Raw genomic sequence first — 27952 nt, 5'->3', positions numbered from 1 at the left:
TCCAGAGTGATTAACGTCAGCGGTGGCGGGGGCGGCGGAAGTGGCAGGGTCTGGGATATTACAGCCCCCTGTGTGCAAGAGGCGGACGTCTGCAGTGCTAAACACTGACCATTTACAGTGTGAGTAAACCCACCACTAACACACACACCTTTCCCATTTCTGTTTCTGAGGAAAAGCTGGCAGGGACTTGCGTGACCTCGCTCCTGCCCCTTACTTTTTTATTTTTTAGCTCTGATTGACTCTTATACAGCCCTCTACCTTCCTTCATCTTTAGATTTGAAGGAAATCTAAATGTAAAGGAAATGTAAAACAGTTACAGAGAGTCAAAATTACCGTAAATGACTGCCGCTGATGTACAGGAGCCTTTACAGAAGACAGAAAGAAACCAGAGGAACCCTGTCTATCTTTACCTCCCCTTCTCACATCTGCATTAGCCCCCACCCACACAAAACGACACACAAACGATGGGGACGTTGCTGCCATCTGCTCCTGCAACATCACTTCCACTTGACTGCTGCCCCATGCAGCACCCATCTCTCACCCTGCAAACCTCGCCCCTTCATCCAGACAGCCATGCAGTTTCCATTACATTAAAGTGGCTCCTCCATTGCTCTGTGTGAACTCTGCTGCCATACTTGATAGGTCATTTCCTACCAGCATCTCCACGTTATTGAGATGTAATCCATGTCATCAGTCCTGATCCCAGGTAAGAGACCACTGGAATGTTTGGTTACACAGTCGTCTGTGGCGGAATGTTCAGTTGTGCAGTCCAGCAGTGAGTTATAAGAGGGAAGACCTGACCAAATATAAACTTAATCTCACAGAGGAGAAGAGAAAAAGAAAAATGTGTTAGGTGGTAGAAGCCTAGTGGGTAAAACACTCGCCTGTGAACCAGGAGACCCAGGTTCAAATCCCACTTACTACCATTGTGTCCCTGAGCAAGACACTTAACCTTAAGTTGCTCCAGGGGGGACTGTCCCTGTAACTACTGATTATAAGTCTCTCTGGATAAGGACGTCTGATAAATGCTGTAAATTTAAATGTAAATGCACAAGATTTTGTGTCATCATTACCAATCCAGATGGATGACATTTAAACATGTTAACCAGTTAGCATTTACCTTGCCTCCGTTTCCCAGTGTTCGTCAAGTGTCCTCTTGAGTGTCACAGCCGACAACTCCCCCACACAAACGCGTGACAGGCACTGCTGCAGAGTGCCATCTAAGGCATTCACACGTTCCGCTTCCCTCCCTGCCCCGCTGCACAAGGCAGCCAATGCGTTATTGTAACAAACAGATTATAATTCAAATAACCCCGTCGCCCCAGAGCCTCCTCCAGGGATTCTTCACAATTAATTCTAAATAAACTCCGATGAGGGGGCGGCGATGCCTCCCTCTTCCAGAACCTTCCCAAGATCATTAAGTGACTGTGATTCCTCTTTTCTTGGTGCCCAAGGGTTAAAGTTTTTTTTTTTAGACTTTAGACAAAATTAAGAGTTTGTCTTTTTTTTTTTTTCACTTCATCAAAACAAACCAATTTTTTTAGGGATCTTTTCTAAAGAAGAAGAATGTGGCCTAGAACATTCTTCTAAGAAAAAGAAGACACCACCTTAAAGCTGTAACAGTTTTGGGGAGTGTTCACTTGTGAAACATGAAGTATGACTTCAAGATGTACAGAAATAAGAAGAGGCAAACAAGAACAGGCTGTTTGCTAGTTTGCAGTAGTTTGGGGAGGAGGAAATAACCAGCCTTCCAGCTGTTTTGTGGGGGTCGTTATTTCTGTCGCCTCCCCCCCAAAAAAAAGAACTTTAATGATGTTTTTTTAAACTAGTTTAAAATGGGAGAAGCCGATGGGATGACATACAGCTCCTCAACCACCCTACTTCCTCCCTCCTTTCAAACTCGATCTTGGAATCACATCAACTAGATAAGATTGAAGATAAGATTGTGAGTGCTTTAAATAAAACATTTCTGAATAAGGCTTTAGCAAACACTCCCAAGGAGCTACAAATAGTGAAAGTGAAGCGATTGTCATTGTGAAACAGCATATGGTGCACACAACAAAATGGGTCCTCAGCATTTAACCCATCACCCTTGGTGAGCAGCCATGACAGGCACCCGGGGAGCAGTGTATGGGGACGGCGCATTGATCAGTGGCACCTTGGCAGTTCGGGATTCGAACCAGCAACCTTCCGATTATGGGTCCGCTAGGCCACCACTGCTCCATATTGCACAGTGTGCTGCTCTGGTACAACTCTGGTTCTACAGTGGTTGAAACCTCTGTACACTGGGAGAGAATAAGTAGTCTGGCCTCGACAAGGCTTGGCTTGTGGGTGATGAAGCGTTTTTAGCTTTAGAGCTCACAGCACTTCACTGCTGAATAAATACCAAAATAATAAGTCGGATAAATGCAAAAACCTTTATACACACACACACACACACACACACACACACACACACACACACAAAAAGGAGGAAAATTTGAATGGGCCGTACAATCACGGGTAAGACCCCCTGACACGCATGTGAGCTGCGTGCTGGGGCGAGTGAGGGGGCAGAACACTTTGGGACTTTGCTCATTTTGCACAGTGGATGGACCGCGCCGGAGGAAGGGGAGGAGGCGGCGTCCTTCTCTCCTGACAGCTCAGAGGCGTGCTGCGCTCGCGAAGACAGCGCTGTACTCATTAAGGAGCCCCACTCTGCTGACAAATGCGGCTCAACCCGGGCTTCATCTTTTGGACGGCCGCTGCAGCGAACAAAAGGCAACGTGGCGAGGCCTTCAGCCGCCTGTCAGAGAGTGCTGCCTACTGTAGCATCTCTCTCAAACACACATACACACACACGCACGCACACACACACGCACACGCGCACACACGCACACACACGCACACGCGCACACACGCGCACACACGCACACGCGCACACGCGCACACGCGCACACGCGCACACACGCACACACACGCACACACGCACACAACACGCACACACACACACACACCACACACTGCAGCGCTCATTAGAAAACATTGTTGAACCTTTTAAACAGTGTGAGTGGGTACAGCAGAGGGCAGAATAAGTCTTTCTACTGGTAGTGTGTAGACTTGTTAAACATCCTCTGTGTGCCACACACAAGACCAAGATCTCCACACTCTGGAGTAACTCTCAGGAGACATTTGCTTTTTTTTTTGGTGCAGAGTAGTCAATGAATCAGGATTTGCAAACAGATTAGAAAAGAGGATCAACCCAACATAGAGGCAAGCAGGGGACCACCATCATGCCTACCTGTACATCACAAACAGAAAGGGATTAGAGTGTGTGTATTTTTGTGTTTGTGAATATGAGTTTGCATAGAGAGAGTGTGCTTACGCCATATTTAACTTTCACCATATTTAAACATCCACAAGGATGCTTGAATAAAAGCACTGATATTAGACCTGCAGGCTTGGGTTGGTAGTGGGTGTGCTCCTGAAATGTCAGTGAAATGTCCACTGTGAACATGGGGTATTAGAAACCGCAGTTAAATGTAGGAGATGGGACCTTGTGGTACACTTAACCAGAGGATTAAATTGTCCAAAAAGAACAAGCAGTATGCATAACAGCTGTCAATCATCCCTCCTCCCATAAAAAAAATGCTAATTTTCTGGGAAATAATTACGCACTAGCTTGGTGAGTAGTTAGAAACACATAACTAGCAAGCAGTGCTTTCTGTTCTTGTATCTGTAAATCCTGGATAAGGGCATCTGATAACTGCCATAAATATAATGATACGTCATTAGCAAACACTCCCCATGCATCACCTCAATCGGCCCCTTTGTGTCTGTGTTTGTGTGTCTGATGTTCCCTGTACTCACTGCTTTGGGTTTGAATGGTGGCTGCACCTCCTTGTTCTCCAGCTTCTCCCAGTCCATATAGCGGAAGAAGGCGTGCTCCCTAATGTCCCTCTCACCCTCCGGGCCGCAGCCCAGGCGTTTTCCTGGGTGTTTGGTCATCAGCTGCAAGTTGAGGGTATGATAAGAAAAAAAAGTACATATCGACACAGACATGTTATATATATACACAGTACAGGCACAGTAAAGTTTGGACACACCTTCTCATTCAATGTGTTTTCTTTATTTCCATGACCATTTACGTTGGTAGATTCTCACTGAAGGCATCAATACTATGAATGAACACATGTGGAGTTATGTACTTAAAAAGTGGAGACCTGGACTCCACAGTCACCGGACCTGAACCCAATCGAGATGGTTTGGGGTGAGCTGGACCGCAGAGTGAAGGTAAAGGGGCCAACAAGTGCTAAACACCTCTGGGAACTCCTTTAAGACTGTTGGAAAAGCATTTCAGGTGACGACCTCTTGAAGCTCATCGAGAGAATGCCAAGAGTGTAAAGTAGTAATCAGAGCAAAGGAACTAGAAACTAGAAGAAATTTTGAAGAAACTAGAATATAAAAATATGTTTTCATTTATTTCACCTTTTGTTAAGTACTCCACATGTAACTCCACATGTGTTCATTCATAGTTTTGATGCCTTCAGTGAGAATCTACCAACGTAAATGGTCATGAAAATAAAGAAAACACACTGAATGAGAAGGTGTGTCCAAACTTTTGGCCTGTGCTGTATATATATAAAATTACAGGCTCTCTAAGGCCCTTCCCTACTTTTCCTTTTTAATGTAAAAAATGACAATAAACAGCAGTAAATGGTTTATTTAGAGTGCCGTTTATATTTAGTAAAAAAAAAAAAAAAAAAAAGGTTTAGTGCACACTGTTTGCAGCATTGTATAACAGCCCACGGACTGCACAAATTAGGCCACAGGAAAAACTCATTTGTGCAGTAATTTAGGTTATGCATGCTTATCTCAGCGTATGCATATATTGCGCTAATTAGCCACATGCCAAAAACAGAACCACTGCAAACTAAATACCTGCCCCGTTCGTGGGACAATTCCTGTCCATTCCAAACAGTGTTTATTCCCGAAATTGGCTCAGAAACACATCCAGTTCTGGACATAACAGTAAGAATGGAAAGCAATAAAAATTATTTACATGCACGCACACAGACCTTACATCGGCAAAAATGTTTTATTGGACCCAAGTGCAGTCCCTCCCTACCAGCACCACTCACCTCATGGTGCAGCAGAAACATGCTACATTGAATAACACAAATTTGTCTGGCAGTTTTATTCCGGCGAGTGAGTTTAGCGTGTGCTGCTGAAAGATTAGGCATGGGGAGGGGGGGGTTGAACAAGTTGCTGCCTTTTTGCAGGCACCTCAGTGAACATGAAAAATTGATGGCGGTGAAAAAAAACTCTAACACAGTCTCTTTGTGTCGGCGAGGTGGCAGGGGAGATGGAGGTCCCCTCGCTGGCACTCCGCGTTTAACCCTCGTAGGGCGGGGCGCTGGCCCGCTGTTAAGTCCTCACGGTCCAGCGGCCACGTCAACTCTGTCTTTATAGGGTCTAATGCATCTAACATGCGAAGGGGTGCATCTGAACGGCATGATGAAACCAGAACATTTTGGATGAACCAAAATTTTCTATTTTTTATTTTTTTTTAAATTGCGTGCTGTCGTTACAAATAATTTAATAGAAAATATTTAAAAGATTTATCCGCTAGTTACGTGTAGCAGAAATATCTGCAAATATATAAAATATAAATAAATAATGGTGCTTTGGATTCAGAGCCCTTGTAACCCCTCCGGCTTTTAACCTTTTTCCAAGAGGCCAATTACCATTGTTTATTTTTACTTCAACCTGACCCGTACCCTATTAGACTCATTACGGGAGGATTTCACTCAGCACGTAGAACCGCAGCGCTAGTTAAGAGCTGACACATCGTCTAGCCACCAGTTAGGTGGACTGCAGAAATTTGGTCAGGGCTACACATGGAATCCTCTGACTGGGATATTAGTTAATGGCTGGGTCCCTGGTGAATTTTTATTCACCTCTGGACAGCCAACGTTGCAATATGAGCATGCAAATTTGAAAAATCATTTAGTGTGTCCTAGAAACATAGAAGAATTGAAGCAACCAGGTTTGGTGAAGCCAGTGTAAAAGATCTTCCAAAATGAGTATCTTCTTTCTTTGAGTTTTCAACCATGCAAGACCGAGCTTCCACAGCAGCAAAAGAAAACTCAAATTAGTCCAGTGTTGCGCTTGAAGGTCTTGATGACCACAATGACAAGAGGGTGGCCTGGCTGAAATCCATGAAGTGAGTCACTTGCCCAAATCAGATTCATAACACACTGAAGCCTTTCTTCTGAGAGATCTGCCTTATGACCTAGAGGAGCATTTGAGCTGGTGGATGATCCCATGAGAGAACCTTCGAGGAAGACTTTAGCATCAATGGTGTCTTCTGGCTAATCAAATAAAATGTTATCTTCTTGCTGAATCCAACTTCAGTTCTTTGGGGGTACAATTTTAGGCTGAATTAGCCCTCAGAATCCTTTTGAGGCTCATCTGACATGGTACAATGGTGTCTTCTGCTCGTTTCTCATGTAGTTTATACCTTGGACAATCACTGATCAAGTAAAACAGACTGCTTTTCCAAAATGTTATTACAAGGTAAGGTTTTCAATATTTTCACACATTATTCATCCAAAAAGTTTCAAATATTGGCTATCAGGATTGTTTGGTTAAAGGTCCCCTGACATTAATTTTTTTGTTTTTGCCCCCCAGCCTTGGGGCAAAATCACAGCCACTCCGCATGTTTGGAAGCCATGGTGGTTGAGTGAAGATAATGTTTTAGGGCAGGGGTGGGAAATTCTCTGTTAAACAATCATCTCTGTTCAATCAATACATTACAATTCAAGACCCAGGTACCAACATTTAGGTATTTTTAATGATAAAATGTTCAAAGAGAGGCGTGCTGATTTTTGTTAGATTTTATTTTGATCTGAGGGTGGGCCCAGCCTGTAGTGTAGGTCCCACACTACCTCCAAAATGGTGATGCTCTACCTTCACCATTGTAGACTGAGTATGCAGTCATTTAAGAAAATAACACTAACACCTAAAGATTCTGCACTCCAGACAGCTAATTTTTATCATTTAGAACAAAGAAATTACATTTATGAAACAAACATGCTAATGGTTTCTAGATATGTTGAGACTTTTTTTTTGGAAGGAGAAATTACTCAACTCTTTCCTTGACTAATTCATTTAACAAATAGGCAGATGACTTGGTGTATAATTATTTCTGTCACCCAGAAAAAGTATTAAAATAGGAGGAGCCTCATGCTCACTATTTCCTCATTCTGGATGACGTAAACCCACACGCTGTAATAAGTAACATGCACAAACATCATTAAAAGATTGTGCTGTATCTATTTATTTATGTAAATTCTGAGGGCACTTTTGGCATTGACACATGCTTAGTGCCAGTTCAAAAACTGTAGATGATGGATGATTTGAATTGATTTCAATATCCTCAACAAAGTTAAATTTCTAATTTTTGGGTGAAAATACCAGATTACAAAATTGTATTTGCCTTGCCAATGGAAGCAATAAATAGTAAAGTGTTCTTTGCCACTGGACCTGAACCTCTTCCCACAGTACGGCGTCTTCTGATTGTTGGGGGGCAAGACAGTGGAAGAATTCATGACAAAGTCAAAAGAGAACAATGCTAAAGTAGCAACCGCCACTGTCCTTCCTCTGTTCATATAACAACCCTCCCTCCGACCCAACCCACACACCCACCTCTCTGCTGCTACTGGAAGTCCTGCTTTTCACGAGACACCTCAGTCAGCAGCTGAGCATTCAGAAACACAACCGCTGTCGCTATCTGTCTACAGACGCCATAACACCCAGGCTGATGAAATCTCATTCACAATCCATCTCATGAATTCATTAAAGGACCCCCCCCCATCACTCCGCAGCAGAGGTACAAATCCTTGCTTACATATTTAATCTCACACATTGTACTGTGCGTTCATACATTTCATTTGTGCTGAGTCATTTGGGGGTCGGCGCCTTGTAATCTGCACACTCGCCGCATTTACACCCTCGTTTAACAGTCCAGGGGGCCCACAGCACGCTCACTTTAACTGAGCGCATGAAGAAACCTGATCCAGTTGGCCCTTGTGTGGGTACACACACACACACACACACACACACAAACACATAGAGAACTGACACACTGGCAAATCAGCCGAGATCAGCCTGGTGTCACAAAGCTTCTCTCGTTCGACTGGCGAGCCAGCATCGCGGCTCTCATCCTCTCCAAATGAGTTTTGCACACTTGACTTAAAAATGTATAATACTGTTCAATTAGTGCCGCAAATATAATTACAGTGGATAGGGCCTCACGACTTAAAGCACCTGACACAAATCTTACCCTAACATTACAAATTAGGCTCCACTGATATGAACCGAAGCCTCATTGCCTCCGTGAAGCACGCAGTGTACAGCATGAGCAGCAAGCCTGAAGTATTTACGCACTGATCCATTAACACCCTAATACGCTCCACATCGCCCGAGGTCACTGCGTCCCTTTAAATCTTGTGATGCGTGAAGGTTGCACCAACGTAACACACCAATCAGCTTGGTTTGATACCGTTAATTTGCATTTGTAATTAAGATTTATTGGAGCAGCCGAAGAAACCCGGAAGATTCCAGTCAGCGGAAGCTCCGGGGAATGTTATCCACACTGACCGAGAACCCAGCATTTATTAAACAGACAACTTAGATTCACATGAAATAATACTAAAAAAGAAAGACTGTTAAGTTACAGAGGCCCGAACCAAATCAGGCAAAAATCAATAACTGGCAATGACTGACCAATCTCCACTCTGATTGGTTCCTCTGAGAGCCAGAACTTCTCTGAACTTCCATGATCCTCTCAAGTGTCATAGATTCTATATTTGTTGTTTTTAGGAGGGTGGATGAGGAGAGGGCTACTGGATCTGACTGCTTCACAGCTGTCTGGGCTCACCCAAGACTTCAGGCTTTTAGGAAGAAAGGAGAAAAGAGAGGAGAGGCTCTACCGGGGAGGAGAGAGAGACACGGCACTCATCAAGACAATGAAAACTGCAGGAAGGGTGAGAGAGAGGGAAGGACTGGAGGGAGAAGGAGAATGACAGATGCAAAAAGAAAGTTGCAGTGAGGAAAAGGGAGAAAGAAAAAGAATGGAGAAGTATGGAAAAGGGTGCAAAAAACAGTGTATAAATGACAAACACAGCACTGGGTGTGGACGTCACCTAAAGGCAAAGACAGACAACAAGACAGTCAGGGATAGAAAGACAACCAACAGAGAGAGGATGAGTGCTTTTTGTCCTAACTCCACCCTGCCTTATTTTGTAGCACAAAGTCGCCATTCAAATTCTGCGGGGGAGAGCAGCGATTCATTATTTAATACTCATATTAGCATGAATGCATTAGGCTACAGGTCCCTGTGGACTCACCTGCTATACCTGCCCTTCCAATCTTCAATTTAAGATTTTCTTCAATTTAATAAGAGGTTTCTTTGTCTTAAGCTTCTACAATACAGGACAGCGTGGGTCACAGGGAAAGACACACAGCCAGAACTATAGAGTTTTAACCCTGAGAGAAGATGTGTGATCTCGTCTACAGATCCTGCCTGAGACCCCAGTGTCTATGCTTTCTCTACGACCCACTAGAGCAGACGCAATGGAGGATTGCAGGTAAATATGATTTAAGCCTTTCAGATTCTTCATGTGGACAGCATTTTAAAACCTCAATTAGAGGGAAAACTCCGCAAATTTAAAAAAAAAATTTCAATTAAGTAAAATCATTTCTTATTTTTTAAATCCTTTGAGTGTATCACAATACTAGCAAAAGAACCAAAGCTGGAGATTTTAAAAATTATTTTCAGTTCTATTCAGGACTTAAATACTCACTTAGACTATATGATCACCACATAGTCTAAGTGAAAACTGGTACCCAGTTTTGATGTATTCATGTTTTTCCAAAATTATTTAGTGATTCAAATAGTGTTTCAGACTTATCAGGGGCATCATATTTATATTTCAGATGATATTGCTACATGGTATTATGTTATGGGGCAGTGGTGGCCTAGCGGTTAAGGAAGCGGCCCCGTAATCAGAAGGTTCCCGGTTCAAATCCCGATCCGCCAAGATGCCACTGAGCAAAGCACCGTCCCCAAACACTGCTCCCCGGGCGCCTGTCATGGCTGCCCACTGCTCACTCAGGGTGATTGGTTAAATGCAGAGGACACATTTCACTGTGTGCACCGTGTGCTGTTGTGTATCACATGTGACAATCACTTCACTTTGTTTGTTTTATGTCATTAAATTGCATTGTGGGATTGCCTGAGATTGCCACCCCAAGCGCTCCCTTCCCACATCCTTCTCTGTTTACTGTCTCCAGGCTCCAGCGAACCAAGTGACTGCTTGAAGAGAGTTTTATTTCTATTGAGGGAAAGCCATGGTATTTCTCATTAAATAAAAATAAGAGAACAGCGGGGTTTGAGCCCTCACACCAGCCAGATGAATAAAGTCAAACATGATGGGTGGGAAAGAAAAAGCAGAATGAGAGACAGAGGTAACGTGAGGATAGAGTTTATTCAATGATACAGCTGGATTAAGTGGCATGAAATGCTCAATGAGTTTAAAAAATAAAATAATCAAATTGTCAGTCTAGGGCCCACTAGATGCAAGCCCAGGACTCAATAACCTTAGTGAAACGCTGCAGCCATGAAAGGCACCCGGGGAGCAGTGTGTGGGGACGGTACCTTGCACGTAATTCGAACTGGCAACCTTATGATTACGGGTCTGTTCCTTACCCGCTAGGCCACCACTGCCCCACTGCAGAATTATGTGACAAAGAGCAGGTATTTGTGATCAGGTACTTAACAGGCCCAGAAATCTGGCTGGAATTTGACCACATCGTGAAGATATACTTTATTTGTGCACATTTGTACATTTACCAAAGCTAAAATATTATGGCTCATTAAAAAACATCAATCTCAAATTATTTCAATATTATAATAAGAATTCACATTATACAGTCACATATACAGTCAATCCTTGGTTCTGGCTTAAGGATTCCAAGTTAAGCTTTTTAATAATTAAATTATGAAAACAAATTACCTTTCTCAGAACTTCTACTTTTTTTTACACTAGATCCATCACTTTTCTCTTAATGCAATAAAATGCAAGGCTTGTCCATTTTTGAGCTTAAGGACAGACGTTCACCCCCTGATTCAACCCGCTACTGTACAGACTGACAGGTGCACTTTTCTGAATTAAGGTGCAAGGTTTTTTCTTTTTTTTTTTTTTAAGTTACAAAACCATCTGGCTGCTCAGCAACTTGCGTTCACCTGCTGCTCACTGAGTTTCTTTGGTTTATGGCAATAACTGAAACGTTGGCTCACTCAACACTATATTTCCTACATCACCCTTCATTCACAACCACTTTCTACCATTTTATGTGCAGAAAAAGTATCTTGAGTGATGTAGATGCTTTTAAACAAAATAACCTTCTACTGTACATTACTGTACAGTGTGTATACCACACACTCACACACATTCCCAAACCTACTCATTTTATTGTGGGTTTTCTTTTACATTATGGAAGGAAATTGCTACATAAACAAGTCATAAACGCTCAGTAAAAATCAGATGCAGATGTACATTAGCTGCAAACTGAACACTCACTCACAACAGATGGAAATGGGATGAGCCTAAGGCACAAGCGTCGTCACAGCTTTTTAAGTGCCTTTCATTTAAATACCTTATAAAGGAAGGCCCTGAAACGCTTTCCCCTGTAATTCAGTCACTTTCTATTATGACTACCACGGAGCTGGCATAAAAGGAATTTAAAAAGATATACTAGTGCATCTTGGACATTATTGATTATATTAGAATATAAACTAAATGAAATGAAATTCAGCTTTTGAAATAAAATAGTAACCATTTTGTCAACATTTAAAAATTTATTTTTGTACATTTATTATATCTATCAAGTGTTTTGATGTAAAAAGTGTATATTATGTAGTATATTTAAGTATAGATTTTAGCTTGAAGTTTGTCTATTTTTTTTTCTCCTCAGATCTTTATTGTAATTATATATATATCTTTATTTGAGAGCTTGGGCCCAATCTCAGGACTGTTGGGGGCAAAAAAAAAAAAAAAAAAGTATATATTTTGGACATTTGTGGGAAGTGTGTGGGAATTGGCTCACCCCTTTGCAGATCGCCACAGCTTCTTTGGACATGGATTTGGGGTAGGATACATGCTGCTCCATTATAGACTGAAACAGTTCGTCTTCATCTTCCCCATCAAATGGAGGCTGGGGGGGGGGGGCAAAATAAAACAAAAAATATATATTTTACTAATCTTTACCAGAGTTTTCCATCCAAATGCCAGCTTTTATTTCATAAGCTATGTTAGGCCGGCATTTGCCCGCATTCAAAAACTAGAACGCTGTCTGACTGGGTCCCACAAGCACCACAATATTCCCAATTGTTCGCAGTCACGAGTCTGCCACACTGCATTAGAACCATCTGAAACACTTTAAGTGCTCTTCATTGTAGTTTACATTGAGCATTTCATTTACGTATCCCCAGTCCACAGTGGCTGCCACCCGATTTTCCCCACCGAAAATACAATTCACACACGACTTCTGGAGTTCAAAGCAGACTCGTTTCAGAACAATTCATAAATAATAACTGAGCTGGAGAGCCATGAAATATTCGCCCGTCTTTGGAGATTTCGCAGTCCTTAATTAATACAAACTGACCTTGACTGAGGAGTTATTCGCGGTCAAAGCCCTTCAGAGTGGTGAGAGAGCTGGCACCTGAGCTGCTGGTTACCAGGGCAAATCCAGATGCCAGCTGTGCCAACCCCGCCACTTTTCCAAACTCCACTCACCTGACCAGCCAACATCTCGTACAGCAGCACGCCAAAGGCCCACCAGTCCACAGACTTCCCATAAGGCTGATAGGCTATGATCTGAAACAAACAAAATGCCAGCAGAGTCAGATGGAGAACCCCAATGGATTTTAAAAATCTCGCCTTGCATGCACATAAAAAAAGTGAAGTGATTGTCACATGTGATACACAGCAGCACAGCACACAGTGCACACAGTGAAATTTGTTCTCTGCATTTAACCCATCACCCTTGGTGAGCAGTGGGCAGCCATGACAGGCGCCCGGGGAGCAGTGTGTGGGGACGGTGCTTTGCTCAGTGACACCTCAGTGGCACCTTGGCGGCTCGGGATTTGAACCGGCAACCTTCTGATTACGGGGCCACTTCCTTAACTGCTAGGCCACCACTGCCCCGCATCATGATGCCTGTTCCAATGATGAATGGCAAGAATGCGTCAGCCATCCTGTCATCCTTTTTTCAGGAAATACAGTCCACGCAGCATGAAAGGAACTATGCATTAAGTTCCCACAGGATATTGTTCTCCATGTTGCCTGAGTCATGGAGCCGAGAAGTTGGTGAGGTGAGAGGCGGTAACCGTCCCTTAGAGAGAATAACGCAAATGGCTTTGGACTGCGTGGGCTGACGTTAGCAGTGCTGAAGGCCTCATGTCGGGTTGCAGTAATGCCTCTAAATGTTGCAGATGAACTGATGTCACCCCGGCTTCTCTGGCCGTAGGAGCATGTTCTACCTAACGTCTGTGCATGCGTGCATCCGCCGTGTGTGTTTGCGTGTGTGTGTGACGTCGATCAGTCTCCTCCTCACCCTGGCGGTGTAAGACTTCCAGCACTACCATCTGCTGCTCTGTCAGAGCAACGCGTGATATCTAATCAACTTAATTACTCAGACACAGCTCGCCTGAGCCCCCCCCTCCATCATACGAGAACACACACACACACACACACACACTGATAGACTGACAGAACAGAAAATGAGTTCAGAAATGAGTTACGTGGGAGCCCTGTGCTGGGGAGCATGGATGATTCCAGGAGGGAGAACCGGCGTGTGCGTTTACACGCGCTGAGGCTGCATGTTCTGCGTGTGTGTATGTACATGTGTAATGCGGGCTCCTGGGCAGGTACAGCCATGCGTTGGTGGCCTGTGTGTGCTAAGTGCGGTCTGCGGCATCATGAATAATACACACGTGAGGTATGTAGGCCAGTGGCTGCTCTCCGTGTACCTCTGCGCCTTTAAAATGCAAATGGTGGCGCAGAGCCTCGCTGGTGCACAGGATGCACCAGATTAACAGAATGTGTCAAGTTCGGACACACTGGGGTTTCCTCACCTCAGGGGCAATGTAGTCGGGGGTCCCACAGAAGGTCTTGGTGGTCACCCCATCAAGCATGTTTTCCTTGCACATCCCAAAGTCGGCAATTTTGATGTGGCCCTCTGAATCCAGCATGACGTTGTCCAGCTTCAGATCCCTGTGGCAGGAGAGAAGGGAGTTACACGCTTCAGACAGTCCTCATTAAGCCCAGGGGACTGTGGGTTACCACATTTTTAGTTTACATTTTTAAAATATGGTTGTGGGTGTCAGAAGACTGTTTGGAGTGAGAAATGGAGGTGTGTAAAGTATTCATGAATGGAGACTGTTTGCGGCGTAACCGCTGAACGGGGGTCTCTCCCGCCTGCTGAGAGCTCCCCCACCCATCTGTGGGCTAATGTGAACGCAACACCAGCCACAGCCTCGACTATTACATCTTTACCACCCACAGAGGTGGAGATGGACCAGGATCTTACACCCCACAGAGAAGTCGGTTTAACACTCGTACAATTTCTGCTCCCTGGGCTGTATACGAACATGAAAAGAGTGGAACAGGTGAATAGGGAGGAAAATGAGGAAGGAGGAAAAGGAGGAAAAGCTGGGAGCCCAACTGGTAACAGATGTGAACAATGAATAAATTCAGGGCACCATTTATCTTGTGCTGAGATAGTAATCAGGTTAATTCTCCATTTGACTGGCAGACAGACAATGAGTGTAATATCTGTAACAGGGTACACAGCCACATCGAGGGAGAAGGGAAAAACACAAACAGAAAAATCTGGTGCAGGAAGGACGCAGAAAACAAGGGGGGTTGGAGCTGCATTCGAGTACAGCAGTGCGTGGCGTGACTGAAAAAGAATAACCGAGCCAAACATCTGACTTTCACAGACCATCGCAGTAATCCACCCTTTGCTGTTCAATGCCTCGATATTTATGCGTGGGTTTGTGTGCGTGAGCTGTGACTGTCAATGCCGACCCACAAACTCCTATACACACCCAGGACCAGCAGGATTAAGTGGGAGAAAAACTGCGGGCAGAACCACTCACCTGTAAATGACACCCTGGCGGTGCAGGAAGAAGAGGCCGATGGCAATCTCAGCAGCATAGAACCTGCAGAACAGAAGGTGGAATGAAGTGATGCTCAATTTACTGAAACCAAGTTAAAATTATGGACATTTATAAAGGTACCTGCTTCAAACTGGTCAAATATTTAGACAATTAATAAACCAAAAAATATCCAGGGAGGTTGACAAAACATGACGACACATTAAAGGTAAAATGACTAATTGAATGGTGCATCAATACAAAATGAATAAACAGTATTTAATGTCTGTTTCATGTCATAGATATTGATGTGCAATGCTGTTAGTATGATGTTAATTTCACCAAACAAAACCTGTGTAATCATATGACTACATATGACCATCTGTCCATTTTTTCCTGCAAAATAATATTCTTAGTGGGTAGGGTGGAGCATCTGATGGCTATTGTCCCCCCATCTGCCTAATATGACTGTGCATGGCACTTGTTAAGGCCAAATAAAAAACATTGATGTGAGAAGATTACAATGAAAATCGAATACAAATGGAGTACAGTGCTACACTGATGAGTCTCTGGGCGCTGTGTGTGTTGGTAGATATGGTTTTATGGTCACATTTGTCAGCAGGAATGGAGGACAGACAGGAGCCGCAGACTTATAAACAGTCACCCCAAAATCTGGGAAAATAAATAGAATCCCTTTAGAGGATAGGACAGGAACCTGGGGCAGAATGACAAAGCCATCCATCTTTTATTAAAACAATCATACAAAACAATATTTTATTCATTGCTTTGCTTGTTTTCCTGTCCCACATAGGCCTGCGTGAGCTTCAGGAATAACAGTTTCCTCTTCGCCACTAATGCCAGAGGAGAAAAAAAAATAAGAATAACCCAACATGGGCAGACCGAGCTAAATATCAAGAGATGACTTTTCCTTTTAAGCCCCAGTCTCAACATTACCCCGCCCTAACTCCTTGCTACCCGCACACGCAGAGAAAAGGAAGAAGGGAAATAGAGAGCGAGAGAGACAGAGCGGGTGAAATGAGAGAAAATATCAAAGGAATGGCCAAAAGCCTCATTACTGAGGCGGCTATTCTGAGCAGCAGAAGCGGAGGAAATATTACCATAATCACCGCACGCCCTGACAAAGCTCTCAACCGCCACCGTCCGCTGCACCGAGAGTTCAGGATTCATATAAACATGCAGAGCGTCCATATAGAAACACACATTAGACGCACATCGGGCACAGCACGGCAGCATTGTTATTTATTTCACCAGGCTGTAACCCTGCCAATCTTCACACTCACCTAGTGTTACGCAAATGTTGGGACAACTAATAAGAATCTCGGTCCTTTGTGCAATAATGATAAGACTGACCTCAGCTTCACAAAAAAAATGTTTTAAACATGACTTAATTCTTTTGATAAAGGGCAAAGAGATAGGCGAGCAGGAATAAACAGAGAGCGTACTTGTTGAAAAAAGGAGATGGGGTGAGGAGAGGGGTGGAAATAAGGTCTTTCCTGGAACAGATCAAAGCAAAGGTCAAGGCAGTCACCGCTGAGGGCTCTGATAAGATCAACAGGAAAACACTGGCCTCCATACCCAGCATCTCAAAATGACGTAGCTCCGCCCACCAACGCTTGACTGACAGGTCCCATCTTTTACCCACCCACGGGCCCTTCAGCAGCTCACAGGTGAAAGTGAAGTGATTGTCATTATGATACACTGATACACAGGGTGACAACGAAATGTGTCCTCTGCTTTTAACCATCACCTTGGTGAGCAGTGGGCAGCCATGACAGGCGCCCAGGGAGCGGTGGGTGGGGACGGTACTTTGCTCAGTGGCACCTTGGCGGATCAGGATTCGAACCTGCAACCTTCTGATTACAGGGCCACTTCCTTACTCGCTAGGCCACCACTGCCCATCACTGCTGTCACAGTATCTGGTGCAAAGATGTCAGTAGCACATCCTGTAAGTTAGTGGTGGGTGATACATAGAATATAATCTATAAATGTACTAAGCCACTATTTCATATCCATATCGTTACGTTATTGTTCAATAGACAGCATGTACTTTGTTTTTGAGGTTCCCTTCTCTGCCCAGTCAGAACAAACAGCACTCGCTCCTCCACCCACCCAGAACACTCTCCTGGTGTATGCGCATTTTGTACTGGAGTCCGCGGAGATGCATGCAATTTCAGAGACATTCATTGGAGATGGAGGAAGACAAATAAAATTTAACTTTGTGTGAAGAAAAAAAGAATGAAAAGCACAACTCACGAATGTAGAGTTTTAATGTGAAGTGAAAGTGATTAGTTGTCACGTGACACCCCATAGCAATGCACCCAGTGCACACACTGAAATGTGGTCTCTGTATTTAACCGATCCCCCTGAGGGAGCAGTTGGCGGCCATGTCAGGCGCCCGGGGAACAGTGTGTGGGGACTCAGTAGCACCTCGGTTCTGGATTTGAACCCACAACCTTTCGATTACGGGTCAACTTCCATACACGCTAGGTCACCACTGACATACCATGATATATATTTTGTATAATTAAAATATTGCAATATTATTTTTAGGCCATATTGCCTGGCAGGTATGGAGACATTTATCTTGACATTTTTCATGAAACCTGTGCTGGATGTAGGCAACGGCAAGGAAGAACAGAACAATCCCACCTGTTAATAATTCATTCAACATAGTTAATATACAGGATTATTATAAAAAATGGACAATTGAATTTAATGTTCCATTACTTTTGTACTATAAAAGCCATCTGAATGTCTGTTAGAGAGTAATAAGTTATGCAGAAAAGTCAGATGCCAGGACCTAAAATCTAATGATGCGCACATGTGATCCATGTGCTCCTGTCCCTCTGTTTGGTCCTCTACGTTGTGCTCAACCACAGACATGACGTGACTTTTAATTTGATAAAATGACAATATAGACAGACAACTTCTGGTGTTAATACCACCTAGGTACATGGTTGGTAGGCATGGTCTTCGTATGCTTAAGAATTGCCGCATAGAATACAAACTGTCTAAACTGCACTTGAAAAATGAAAACTCTGCATGTGCAGTGGAAACTGAATGCGTAAGTCTGTTTATTGTTAAAGTAGATGTATTCTTGAAAATCTTTCCTATAGGGCTAGTTATAGACATTTAAGATTTGCGATTTGTTAATAAGGTATGATTACTTTTGACATAAAAGGAGGGAAGTTAGTGGAATACAACCTAATATTTTGTTAGTTTTTTTTACAGTGAGAATTTAAAAACAGATCGACAGTGTCTTTGTAAAGTAAGAATTGAAACTGTTGATCTGTAGCCTAGTAGCCTAGTGTGTAAAATGCTTGCCTTTGAATTAGGAGACCACAAAGTCACAGGCTCAAATCCCATTTACTCCCATGGTGTCGCTGAGCAAGACACTTAACCCTTAGTGCCTCCAAGGGGACTGTCCCTGTAAATAATGATTGTAAGGCTGTAAGACCTGATAAATGCTGTAAATGTACACATTTAAAAAAAAAGTAAAGAAGGCTGCACTAAGAGATGGAGCTTCTCCACTCATTGCAATTGCAGCTATTTGAAGCCATGGGCTGTAGAAGCAAAACCAAAGCAGCCTGAGAAAATCACTTGTTTCTAATGCCACATTATCCTATTTTGAGTTTTCGGGACTGACCATCCAGCACTAAAACATCCAATGGCATCAACGGAGATCTTGCATGTCCAACAAAGTTGGTCAAATTCATAGGGAAAAATGATCAGGGCACAGACCTCTGTCTCTACCACTTCACACTCGAGGAAAACTTACACAGCGTGGGGCTCCTTGAACTTGCCGACCTGCTGGATATGGTACATGAGGTCTCCTCCGCTGATGTACTCCATGACAAAGTAGAGGCGGTCCTGCAGGGGCAAAGGAAAGATGTCCACGCTTTATTTGGGCATTCTACTGATCACACCCTCAACTTGGTCTTTACGTTCAATCATGGACTGAAGTTACATCAAACCAGCAGTGGACTTTGTCAAATGACCAAAATCAGGTATTGGCAGAAACCATCTTGTTCATTTTTGAACATTATTGGGTACATTACTCAGGAAACATAATACAGTTACTTTTGACTGGTTAGCCATTTGAAAAGTAATATCTTAAAAACAATATCAAAAAGTAATAGTAGTTAAGATTATTCTTACTCAGTACTTAGTTACATTGCTTTTGCTCACCCTAAAAAAGTGATCCAATTAGCATCTTGTAAAAATGAAGAAATGCAACCGTATTTGGGTCTGACTAGTAGCGATTCGGATTATGCATCTTTTTTTGCGTGTGCATTGACATTATTTTCAAATTATTTTGAAACAAACTGCTGCTGAGGCGCTGACACACTGGAGCAACGTGGTGTGTCAGCAATGTGCTTGCATTTGGATGCGCCATTTAATTAAAAAAGTTAAAACGTTTTGAGTATTGAGGGTAGAAAAAAAAATTAAAATAATCAAATAGTAATTCAATAGTAACTTGGATTACTTACTATAATATTATTAGTAGTGTGGCTATTGCAGCTCCTTAGTTCAATAATTTTATAACTACAGTAGCACTGGCACTAGATCTGAGGATCATCTGTGCCTGCTGAAGCTGGCTGAACTATTCCTTTAAGAGCAGCAGTTGGCGGCTGGCACTGACTGTAATGTCAGGGGGAAAAAACGCTCAAAATCAGAAGGGCCTCCTTTATAACACTCAACATAATGGAAGCTCCAGCCAGGATGTAAAAGCTCAGTAAACACACAGATGAGTAGACTGTATTTGCTCAAGTCTTAACCCCCAGTGGCAGACCTAATGCAGGTGATATTAAGGCCTTTAAAGCAGTAATTCACAATGTAAATGAACCGATGTGATTCAACATTAATGAAATGTGTGCTTAGTGTCAGACGGATAATGTAAAGCTATTAGGCACTCTGAGCGCGCACAGCCATTTTTTCCACCACCTATCAACACACACATTTTCTTTGTCCACAAATCCATAGACGGGCACAACACTGGCATCTCTTCAGCAAAAGCATCATATGGTAATGAAACTCATGACGGCACCACACATACACAATCGCTATCATACACAACCCGTACATTTCAATCCCTCATATAAACACGCACGCAAGTACCAAGAAAATGACAAATAACACAGAGGCTTAAATCACGAGCCATTTTCCCAGCAGTCCCTGGCTTATTTAATTGGCTTTTTCCATCTGGATGGTCGTGCCAGTCCAGCGACAGTTGCAGCATGATTGGTGGCAGCGGTGGGAACGCCAGTCCGGCGAATTAAAGTCAAAGGGGATTAAAGGCCCTTCAAGAGCCGCAGTGTGTGAGAGTAAAGCTGCTCTGCACTGCTTAAGTGGAGGTTCCATCACTGCCAATCAGGGTGTGCGTATCACAAACATGTTACACAACTTTACTCAACACAGAGTGGAAGATGCGGCATGTACTGACACCTCAACTATTAACAATCAGTTATACAAACTTAAGTGCGGAGTTGATTCCTGCCCGGTGTCCCGGGATTGGGCTACAGCAGCCACGACCCTGCTTATAAATAATGCCTTTATGCAGAGTGTGTGAGTAGTTTATATTTAAAAGGTAGCACGATACAATATAAAGAATCAAACTAATGTTGCATAACACAGCAATTTACTGTGATGCCATTATTCAATTCCATTAACAATGTTAATTCTATGAAAACATTGGACTTGTTCTTCTTTGCTAGTGAGTTATGTCAGGATCATTCTGTCATTCATAACTGCATGTTAGAACCAATAAACACAAAGTTTTTTTTTTTTTTTTTCCCACCATACTGGCAATAAAACTATATCGATGTCTATTTGTTCCTTACTGTAACTGGAGCATTGTTGTCTCGTATTTCTATATATTGCACATGTATACATTGACTAATGTAATTTCAATTTAGTATATTTGATGAAGCAGATGCACACTTAAATGTTATATATGCCATAGGGTATATAAGATAAGACAAAGATGATCATTAGATGATCCTTTATTAGTCCCACAAGTGGGAAATTTACATTGTCATGGCATGAGGTGGACGGTACAAGATAAGAGCACAAAAGACAATAGCACAGACACAATGATTGTATAATATAAAGATGCACTGTACAAATAAGCAAATAAATAGTCCTGGAATAGAAAAAATAAAACAGTGAATGTGAGTCGTAAAAATAAAAAAATAAGCTGGTATATACATAAAAGATATATTTGTGAGATTTCACATATGTTCAGAGTGGGTAGATATTATTGCATATTGCACTTAAGAGAAATGGAGATGGTGTACTAGATGTGTGTTTTTGTGAGCAGCTGTTGTAGAGCCTGACAGCAGTTGTCAGGAAAGTCCTTCTGAATCTGTATATACTGTGAGTATATATCATGTAATATCATATTCAAAGTATTTAAGAAACTGAAATAAATCCACATTCTGCATAAAAGGTGACTGCGTGTCCCATATAGGCATCAGGGCAATTCAGAGGCCCTGTGAGATAATTCTGATATCTTGCAGCCAGTGCAAGATTTATCTTAAAATATAGTTGCATTATGAAAAAACAGTGCCATGAAATAATATTTCACAATAGGTAAATTTATGAATACATGAATACATTAGTGGGGAAAAATACTTTTATATTAAATGTAACACTGTTAGCAGGGTAATCATTAAATAATAATTACACTGGCCATAGTTCAGATTACATCTATATAGTAATATGAATAAACATACTAATTATACTTGATTTTTTCTGTCAGCTTAGATCATGCTGTGAATTTTACATTTGGAAAAGATTGACTGTAAGACGTTTTTGATCCTGGCACAGACTGCCTAATGCACTTCATTTCATCTGACTGAGGATGTGAAAGGACATAAAAATTTTTCCAAATTGCAGCCATTGATTTGAAATGATCCAAAACATCACTTCAGTGACTTCCGCAGTGAAAAACAGATGTTCTTCTTCTTTAACCGTGCCTCGCCAGCTGAAAGGACAGCGGGTGCTGATGTGAGCAGGAGCCACTAAAACAGGTACCGAGCTGAAGGTTTAACCGCAGACTTTTCTGAGCGGCTAATGAATTCTTTTGAAAAATCATGAAAAGAGCTCCGATTCTGTGACGTCACAGCCCATCCTGCCAGTGAAATTTCCCTCGGATCTTGCTCTGCTGCTCGCTAGTTATCTTCCTATTTCATACCCTCCCTCTCCCCTGCTCCTAATTCTTCCCCGTCCTTCCCCATTTTCCCCTGGCTTATCACCGTCACTCGCTCATTCCCTATCTCCATCCCTCTGTCCCCATCGCTCTTCTCCCTCTCCTGACGTACGTCCAGCTCTCCGATTCTCTCTCGGTGTGACGGACTCCTGCAGAGTGCGGTGGGTGTTGGGCACAGAGCTGCTGGCTGTCAGCCCTCATGCCCTGTTCAGAACCATATGCACACACAACACACTAAAACATGCCTGTTTTTAATAGCTTAATAAGTATAATAACACATTATATTGTATACATTAGAGCAACTTCCAGTCAACTGTTGCAGATTCGGCCTATTTGATTTAGCTTGCTCAGTATGGACACAATGGGAGTAAGTGGTATTTGAAATTCTGACTTATTGTCGAGGACGTGGTACATGAGATCAAGTTTATGTTTGCTGGAGGCACCATGAACAACTTTAATCGTGAGGTAAGCAGAGGAGGAGCGAGGAGACCAGATCTTGTTGTTGCCTGATTGGGTGGCTTTGCATTTGTTATCTGGGGAGAAATTACACGTCATCGCTTTGAAAACAGTGTTCTTTGAGGATCATTGGTTTCTACCATTAGCTTGACACCAACATGAAATGCAAAGTATGCGCGCCAATGTGTTGGACCCACAACAAAGAGAGTAGCAACAACACGTGTCACTCAGCGTTTAAATGGCACAATAATTACTAGATTAATCACTTAAAAAAAATAATTGTATTGCCCAGCCCTACATGAAATCTCACATGGACAGGAGAGCGTTTTTACCATAGTCTGGAAGCAGGAGTGCAGATGGGTGAGGAAGGGAGGTTTTCCAGACAGCGCGAGTACCCGCTTTTCCACCATAGTGCACTCCACATCATCGTCCTGGATCACCACATCCTTCTTCAGGATTTTAATGGCGTACAGCTCCTCAGAGCCCTTACGCTCTGCCAGCATCACCTGAGCAGAAGACCACAACAACTTATCAGTCGGCCGCAAACACAAAACCAATCAGAGCCCACACAGAGCTCACTCACATTGTTGGTTGCGATTACCCTATGAGGCTTTAGTGAATGAGGTTGCATGCAGAAAATGGTTTCCTCGGAAAGCAATAAACTAAATGAAGTCGGGGAGAAAAGTCCCAGTGAAGATCTGATCTGAGCTGGGGCTTTATGTCTGCCTCGTCATGTTCACACCCAAAGACAGCACTGCATGCCTCAGGCGCAGAGCAAAACATCACAAAGACGGAGCAGAAACACCCACGTTTACACCACTCATAATGTGCCGAAGCTGAGGCTGTTGTTTTTGCCACTGTCTGTGTAAGTACACGGCAGCTGCTGCGAAGGGAAAAACGCACACACTCTTCAGTCGTTTTGACACACTGCCTCTTTACCGCACACACACACACACACACACACACACCGATAATGTTGGCAAGACTATCATGACAAGCCTTAATGGTGAATTGAACAGGCCTTTGGATGGCAATGGTGGAAGTTTAAGTGTGCTATTACCAAATGAGCCATGAACTGAACAGATGATGTATGTTGTGCTGAGACTAGACTGCTGCACACTGGACCAGTGAGGAGCACTATTACACAGGACACACGCAGAGATTTAGGGGTAAAACAATGTTCAAGGTCAGATTGGCAATGAAAACGGCAGACAAGACAGGCCGAGATATAAAATTATTGTGTTATTCTGGATAAAATAAAATGATCATTATATAGTCTACGCTCAACAATTCTGAACAGTCTTTGAACAGGAAATGACAATGACGTGTTTGTATGACTACATAAAGCCCAAGGGGTATTGCAGGAGGTAAAATCACCTAAACTATGGGTCGGCAACCCATGCCTCTTCTACACGCATATTCGTGCTAGTAAAAAAAAATGCATTCTGACAGCGTTCAACATGTGCAATCTTCGCGATCCTCGGCGCCTCACCCCGCAACTATTTTCTTTGCTTAAATAACATTTCTCAAGCAACACACTAGCCTACATTTTTTTATACATGTCATTAAAAGTAAAATCTGCAGGCAAAGAGCCGAATGGCTCTTTGAATGTTGAAGGTTACTGAACCCTGGCTTAGATGGATAGATGAAAAAAATGCATACATATATACAAAATGCTTGTTAACATTTACATTTACATTTACAGCATTTATCAGACGCCCTTATCCAGAGCGACTTACAGTCAGTAGTTACAGGGACAGTTTCCCTGGAGCAACTTAGGGTTAAGTGTCTTGCTCAGGGACACAATGGTAGAAAGTGGGATTCGAACCCGGGTCTTCTGGTTCATAGGCGAGTGTGTTACCCACTACGCTACTACCACCACATTGTTAATGCTACCTACCTGACATTATTTAGCATATTAATTGCTATATTAATCAATTAATGTGGAAATCTAGAATCTAAATCATACCAATTAGGAAAAACAAATCATTAGATGCATAGTAGCTCAACTAAATTAAGAATGGAAGCATTCCCGAGAAAGACAGACCAACAGATAGACAGAGCAAAAAAGGCATATATGTTGAGTGTAGAATGGAAAAAGAGATTAAAAAAAGACTGAGAGACACATTTGGAAGTAAGGGAATCAAGAGAGAGAGAGAGACTGGCAGCAGCCAAGCAATTCAAAAACATATTCTACATAATGGTGAAATCTGGGAAAACATCTGTTATCAGTCTCCTTCCAGCACACTCACACACACACACACACACACACACACACACACACACATATAACTGAGAATCAGAAAGTCTGCAAAGACACGTAGTATGCAGACTTCACACTCATCACTGTTGGGTAAGTGTGTGTGTGTGTGTGTGTGTGTGTGTGTGTGTGTGTGTGTGTGTGTTTCTTGCATATGCATTAAAAAAAACACCATCAATATGTTTTCCATTTCAAGGTCAATGGCGCACCCAGATGAAAGGCGGTCATTTGTGGAAAAACTTCCAAGCAGCGGGAGAACTTTTACCTCCATTTCCCCTTAAGTATGCAGATATGTTAATCAGCAGAGGGTGCTGGGGTGTTTTGTTTCGTTTAAAGTGCTGCCCAGATGGAGGCCTCGTGACAGAACAGTGAAGGTAGCTACAATTTCACAGAGGACACCATCTGTACAGCCATGCTTCCAAAACACTCGCCCTTGTACAAGAACAAGGGCAGGAATCTTTGACTTGACTCATCTGAGAAAAGTCCATCCCAGTTTAAAGGAAAAGCATTTGTTCCCAGCAAACATTTTCCCATCAGTGACATGTTATGTAAGATCTTAATTTGGCGCATGATCCTATTTTCAGAAGAATCATACAGATCAATCAAATACGATGACCCCATGTACTAAAACATCTACTGGAATTGAACTTGTTAAATGGAAGATTATTAAATCAGGAAAAAGTAATAGCAATAATAATATTAAAAATAATAATAGCAACAATAATAATGAAGTACTACATGTGACCCTGATGAGCTAAAAAAAAAAATATCTGGTCAGATTTAAAGCTGAGGTATGAACCCCTTCACCACTATTTTATTTAAAAACAAGGAAGTTTTAACTTGCGAAGGGAAACATTTATAGTTGTTTCCCCTCATTCTGCAGCATACACCCTACAGACGTACATGTGATTTGCCTGAAGGAACAAAGCCGAAAATGACTCCACAGAACTTTAATTGCCTTTTCTCTCTGCAAGGTGAAATCCAGATCGGCTGGTCTGCTGTGCAGCTCAGACTCGAGCCTTAAATCCCAGCCCAGATGATGCAGCTGATACACCCGGAAGCGGACATTTTGTTGTCGTCGTGACGGCAACTGCATCAAACGGGATCTTCAGTTAATAACCATGACACAGGGCCACCCCCCCAACCACGCTCTACGTCAACATATCAATATCATTTTAAATGCTGGTTGCTATGGAAACTGCGAGCAGCTGGAACATGAGCCTACTTAGACAATGCCCACTCAATCTCCATTTCCCACTCTCTTTTCTCCCTCCCTCCATTGCTCCTGCCCTTGCAGAATTTGAGGCTTTAATCATGACCTTGTCTGCAAGCAGGTTTCTCACTGTGTATTCACAAACCTGATTTCAGCCTTTCACACAGCGCCGCAGCAGAAAGACAACTTTCCTTAAAGCTAAAGCTCACGGAGGAACAAAAGGACATCAAAGCAAATGAGAAAGAAAGGCTTGGAAGAAGACTGAAAAACTGAAAGTGCGTGTCAGTGTGTGGTTTTACACTGAAAACAATATGAAAGTGATTACTGCAATACCGATTGACTATTTCTGCTGGCTATTGGCAGCTACTGCCAGTACATTGACACATATTGTGGTGAGATAATGGTCCCATTTACATTCAAAATTTATTTACACACATAATGTTTAATTGCCTCTATTACATCACAAAGCAATAACAAGTACCTTCCCAAAGCTGCCCTTTCCCAGCACCATGAGGAAGTTGAAGTCTGACAGCTTGATGCGGTCCCGGTTGCCATTGCTGTCGAACTTGGAGATGGCATTAGGAGAGGTCCCATCTGTCTTCTTTGTTCCCGGCCCAACTCGAGCTCTCTGCAGAGTCAAGCACAGAATACGGCATCATTACCATGCTACTGCAGAGCAAAGGTCAAAGGGCAACCCAGTTCTGCTGAGATAAGCCAGTATGGAAGTAGCATGACATTAACCAGTGCCCTCTTACATCTGTATGAACTGACATATTGTGTGTGATGTGTGTGGTCACACTCTCTGTGGGCAAGCCCTTAGCTGCTGGCGGGAAGCTAAGAGAGTCCAAGCTGGCAAACTGTGCACTGACAGACGGGCGTGTGTGTTTGTGTGTGAGTCATGGTCCACACACTCATTAACCTGATTGGCAGAGGAAAGGGGGAAGCCGCACATCTTCTCATTTACCAACGATCTTACACTGTTGCCAACATTCACCCATCAACACAGTAAAACCCATTAAAAAAAAAACAAGCTGACCACAGAAACACAAACTACTCTGGTGCCTTCTCAAAATCACTCAACTCCATTAAACAAACTGTCCAACACACACAAAATTTACAGAAAACAGAACTGACACACAAACAATCAAGAAAGCTGCAATTGATAGCTACCCTCTTTTTCACTGTATGCTTTATCCCATCAAACACTGCCCATCGTAATGATGCTTGAATAGGACGTAATATTGAGACGAAGTCAACACACGTGTGTTCCTCAAACCACTCTTGAACCACAGTGTATTAAGGCACATTATCCTGCTGAACGAGGGGATGAGGGTCATCCAATTCAACCACTGTTCCATGGTCCAGATTGTCCTTTAGATCAGACCCCCAACATGCGACCCCCTTGCCTGGATCACTTTAGGTAGGCCCTTACCACTGCGGTTCAGGAAAATCTCACAGAAGCTGAGAAAATTTGCCATTAAAATTTCATGTCATTCAAAGTCAATCAAACAACATCTAACAAATCATCTTCAAGGACAAAATGTTGACAATAATGAGACAATCAATGGTATTTACCGTCAGAGTCAT

The 27952-nt window shown here is 42.8% G+C and overlaps 1 protein-coding gene across 3 annotated transcripts in view; it reads right to left on the bottom strand.

The window, feature by feature from the left end:
• Positions 1–27952, bottom strand: part of LOC114793471 (protein kinase C beta type) — a 91539-nt gene that overhangs the window by 10476 nt on the left and 53111 nt on the right. For all 3 annotated transcript variants that reach the window (XM_028985258.1, XM_028985257.1, XM_028985259.1), the window contains 8 exons: positions 26847–26993; positions 23225–23398; positions 19005–19096; positions 15209–15271; positions 14183–14321; positions 12843–12923; positions 12154–12261; positions 3850–3990 (listed from right to left, as the gene is read on the bottom strand). In XM_028985258.1, coding sequence (XP_028841091.1) covers positions 3850–3990; positions 12154–12261; positions 12843–12923; positions 14183–14321; positions 15209–15271; positions 19005–19096; positions 23225–23398; positions 26847–26993 — 945 coding nt within the window. The remainder of the gene's footprint in view (positions 1–3849; positions 3991–12153; positions 12262–12842; positions 12924–14182; positions 14322–15208; positions 15272–19004; positions 19097–23224; positions 23399–26846; positions 26994–27952) is intronic.

Source organism: Denticeps clupeoides, chromosome 7, assembly GCF_900700375.1.
Source record: "Denticeps clupeoides chromosome 7, fDenClu1.1, whole genome shotgun sequence".
Classification (NCBI taxonomy): domain Eukaryota; kingdom Metazoa; phylum Chordata; class Actinopteri; order Clupeiformes; family Denticipitidae; genus Denticeps; species Denticeps clupeoides.
Note: the sequence above shows the minus strand (reverse complement) of the source record. Positions and strands in the feature narration are given on the sequence as shown.